The 3447-nt window shown below is 42.1% G+C and overlaps 1 protein-coding gene across 1 annotated transcript in view; it reads left to right on the forward strand.

Annotated features, from left to right (window-relative positions):
• The window catches only part of LOC101848075, a gene marked incomplete in the record, with an annotated part of 72142 nt that overhangs the window by 41887 nt on the left and 26808 nt on the right, over positions 1-3447 (forward strand). The window contains 2 exon segments of the mRNA XM_005108656.3: positions 275-384; positions 1652-1755. Of these exon segments, the coding sequence (XP_005108713.2) occupies positions 275-384; positions 1652-1755 (214 nt within the window).

Consider the following 3447-nt stretch of genomic DNA (forward strand, 5'->3'; position numbering starts at 1 on the left):
ATAGATAGATAGATAGATAGATAGATAGATAGATAGATAGATAGATAGATAGATAAAATGGGATTCGCCAAGTCCTGCTTTAGAAAGATTTAAAAGAAATATATTTGGTTAAGTTAGGGTATCCTCGTCTGTCAGTTGAATGCCTCATCCCACTGAGCCAGGGTTGGCGAGGCTGCCTACAAAAGGGGCCAAACAGAATAATGTTGGCGGAGGCGTAACGCATTTTCAAGTAAACGAAAATGAAGAAATAAAACACGAAGCGTTGCTGTTTCAGGTTGCAACAAGATTATCAAACTGGACGGGATCAACAGAGCAGAAACAGTCAAGACGCCACGATCTAGTTCGGGGCGAGATCCCAACAGAAGGTGTTTTTACTCTTTCCAGGTTTGTTTCAGTATTTATGACTCCCGGCTTTTCACCCAGAGCCGGCGGACAGAACAAGACCTGCAACCTCTATCATCACCTTCCTCGCAATCGTATTCCTCGTGCTGTCGTCATCGTCCACTTTCTCCTCCTCTACCTCCTCCTTCTCCTTATCACCCCTTCTTCTCCTCATCCTCTTTCTTCCCCTCGTCCTTCTCTTCCTCGTTATCTTACCCCCACCCCTCCTCCTCCTTTTCCTCATCACCATTTTCAAACCACTTTTTCCTACGTGCCTCTTCCTTTGACACAGATCTCTAACTCACATCTACAAACAAGAATTATTTTTTTCTCCCTACCACCCCACCTCCCTTCTAGGAAACGAAATTTTAATAATCGACAAGCAATCGAAACAAATAGACTGTGGGGTTAGCCTATAAAAAGCCATACATGCTTCTGTCCGGAAGTCAAATTCTTGCAACACGAATTTTATCAATACTTCTTAAATTTATTCGTATTCACTGGTTTATAAAACAACAACAATAAAAAACAAAAAAAACAACAAAAAAACAAAACAAAACAAAACAAAAACGAGAAAAAAATCGTGTGCAAAGAGACGTATCCTTACTTGCTTCTAATATCTTTTCTGCCTTCTGTGATCCTACTTTGTTCATTTATATACCATATACATAAATGCATCCACACTCCCCCCCCCCCCCCCCCACACGCACACACATACACACACAAATGCATATACATGCACACACAAGCACACACACAAGCACACACACACACACACACACACACATACACACAGAGAAACACACACAGACAAACACCCGCATATATGTATGTATATATATATATATATATATATATATATATATATATAATATATATATATATACTTCATTTTACATACATGTGGAGAAAATTATGGTGGTGGACGGAGGGCGCCACTTGTTGTTTCTGTCTGCTTTGCTTATCCCTCGCCATTAATAATCGCCATTTTGTCCATGCGATTCCCATGCCGGGAGATTCTTTTAAATTGAGAATACTTTTCGGCCCGGGTCGGTTCCGACAGTAAGGGTTGAAACAGCCTATCTCCTACTTTTAACGATGAGGGTGTAGGGTCGGTTTCACGATGCTCGCAACTGCATTAGGTCATATGAGCGCGGTGGACACATTAAACATTTTCAGTTGCTATGAAAATTTGAATTTTGGGTGGCGGCCGAAGCCTACTCCTATTGGTGGTGCAGGGTTTGTGTGGAAATAACATTTTTGTTCCCAGGTGCCCAAGAATGCCCGGATTCGTGTGACGTTCCATGAAGTAGACATGCATGAGAAGGACCTGCTCTATGTTAAGCGGTTCCATGAGTGGCAGGCACCTCATCTGTAAGTATGCCGAAGCTTTTTACAATAGGACTGATGAAATGTATAAGATCACAAGTATAAAAAAGATAAACAGCATTATAAACGATCAGTCACATCCCTTGCTTTCCACACCAATTGTAAGATCACGCAGCGGCAGATACGTACCAGTATGAACAAAGAAAGAAAGATGTAAAAGAAGTTTCTTACCCTGTAGCATAATAAGACAACTGTCGGAATGAACATCAATGTGTATTGCTGTTTTGAATATTTATTCATGTATCTGTTTAACACTAAAGGTCTGTGATAAATTCCTGCATGTGGTTGACTGATGCATCTGATGTGATATGTGCATTATTGTCAGCTCTACTTTTCTCTTCGGATTGAATTTTATTGAGAGCCATATTATATTATATATTATAATTTAATTTCTGTGTACACCAGCATGTATTTATACTGCTCCTGTACAGCCAAGAACCACCCCCCCCCCCCTTCCGGGAAAATAAAGTATTATCTTATCCTATCGCATCTCTTAATTCAAGCAGAAGCAAATTTCTCAAAAGAGCAACTACTTGCCAAAAGTTATACAGTGGAGTTCACTTAAGGCGAGTCCTGAAACAACGAGAAGTCTGTTATAAAGACACTATTCTAAAACCCCGTTGTTTTTTATTCTTTATCTTTGTAAATAAAGTACTGCTATTGCGCGATCAGACCGTCATGCGAGTCGGTTATAACGTAATATTGATGCTGCTGTGCACAGCGCACAGACCAATTAAACATTATAAAACCTCGCCAGTTGAGAAAGTTGTCGGTGATCCAGCGAAACAAAGAATGGGAGAGCCCACACGAACCAACATTGAAGGTCGGAGCAACTGAGTAGAGAGGGTGTGTGGGATGCGCAGACACAAGCAGAACGCATCGCGTGATAGGCCAGCCCAGTCTAGATTATGCATAGATCTACCGTGCCTCTCACTTCTCTGGTGCGGGATGGAGAGGTCACAATGCTGTGATAGTGATAGATGGATGGAGTGAATGTGTGACGTGCACGAGCAGATGCAACGCATCACAGTGTGTGGTGGGGTGGGGGACGACACATCGGGCGATTTAGCCTAGAGCCAGAGCTCCTTCTTTCTGATCATCAACGCCGATTTGTCAACATTGCTAGTGCTAGAGAAAGAAACCTGATTCGAATTTTTATAAAGTACGACATTGAGATCATGTTGAACAAATCATCATCAGGGGAAATACAAAAAGGAATAAACAGAACGCCAAACTCATAGATTAGGCCTACTTTACTATTTCCCTTGAATTTATTACTGGATCCCTTGTAACGAGAATCCTGCTATAACGGACATATTGCACCTGTCCCCTCCCTCTCGTTATAACAGGATTCCACTGTACATGTATGGAAACATGAGGATCTCAGTCAGGGTAACAGAGTCTGAGGAGTAGCCTGTAGGTGCTTCGTGGTTTCATGCAGGAGACTCGAGTTCAGTTCCCAAGTGGGGAGAAACTTTTTATTGAATATTTTGGTCTTTCTAAGTGATATTTATCCCTCTCAGCCAGGGTTGAACTTGAAAGGCAGGGTCCTAAGCCCGCCTCCTAAGTGATCTAAATTTTGTCTACCACGATGTTTCTGGTTTAGGGCCTGTCACTGGCCAAATATTTTATGGGTGTATTTTGCGTGACTGGGGGCGGGGGTTGGGGGGGGGGGGG

The sequence above is a fragment of the Aplysia californica genome, unplaced genomic scaffold (genome assembly GCF_000002075.1).
Source record: "Aplysia californica isolate F4 #8 unplaced genomic scaffold, AplCal3.0 scaffold00706, whole genome shotgun sequence".
Classification (NCBI taxonomy): domain Eukaryota; kingdom Metazoa; phylum Mollusca; class Gastropoda; order Aplysiida; family Aplysiidae; genus Aplysia; species Aplysia californica.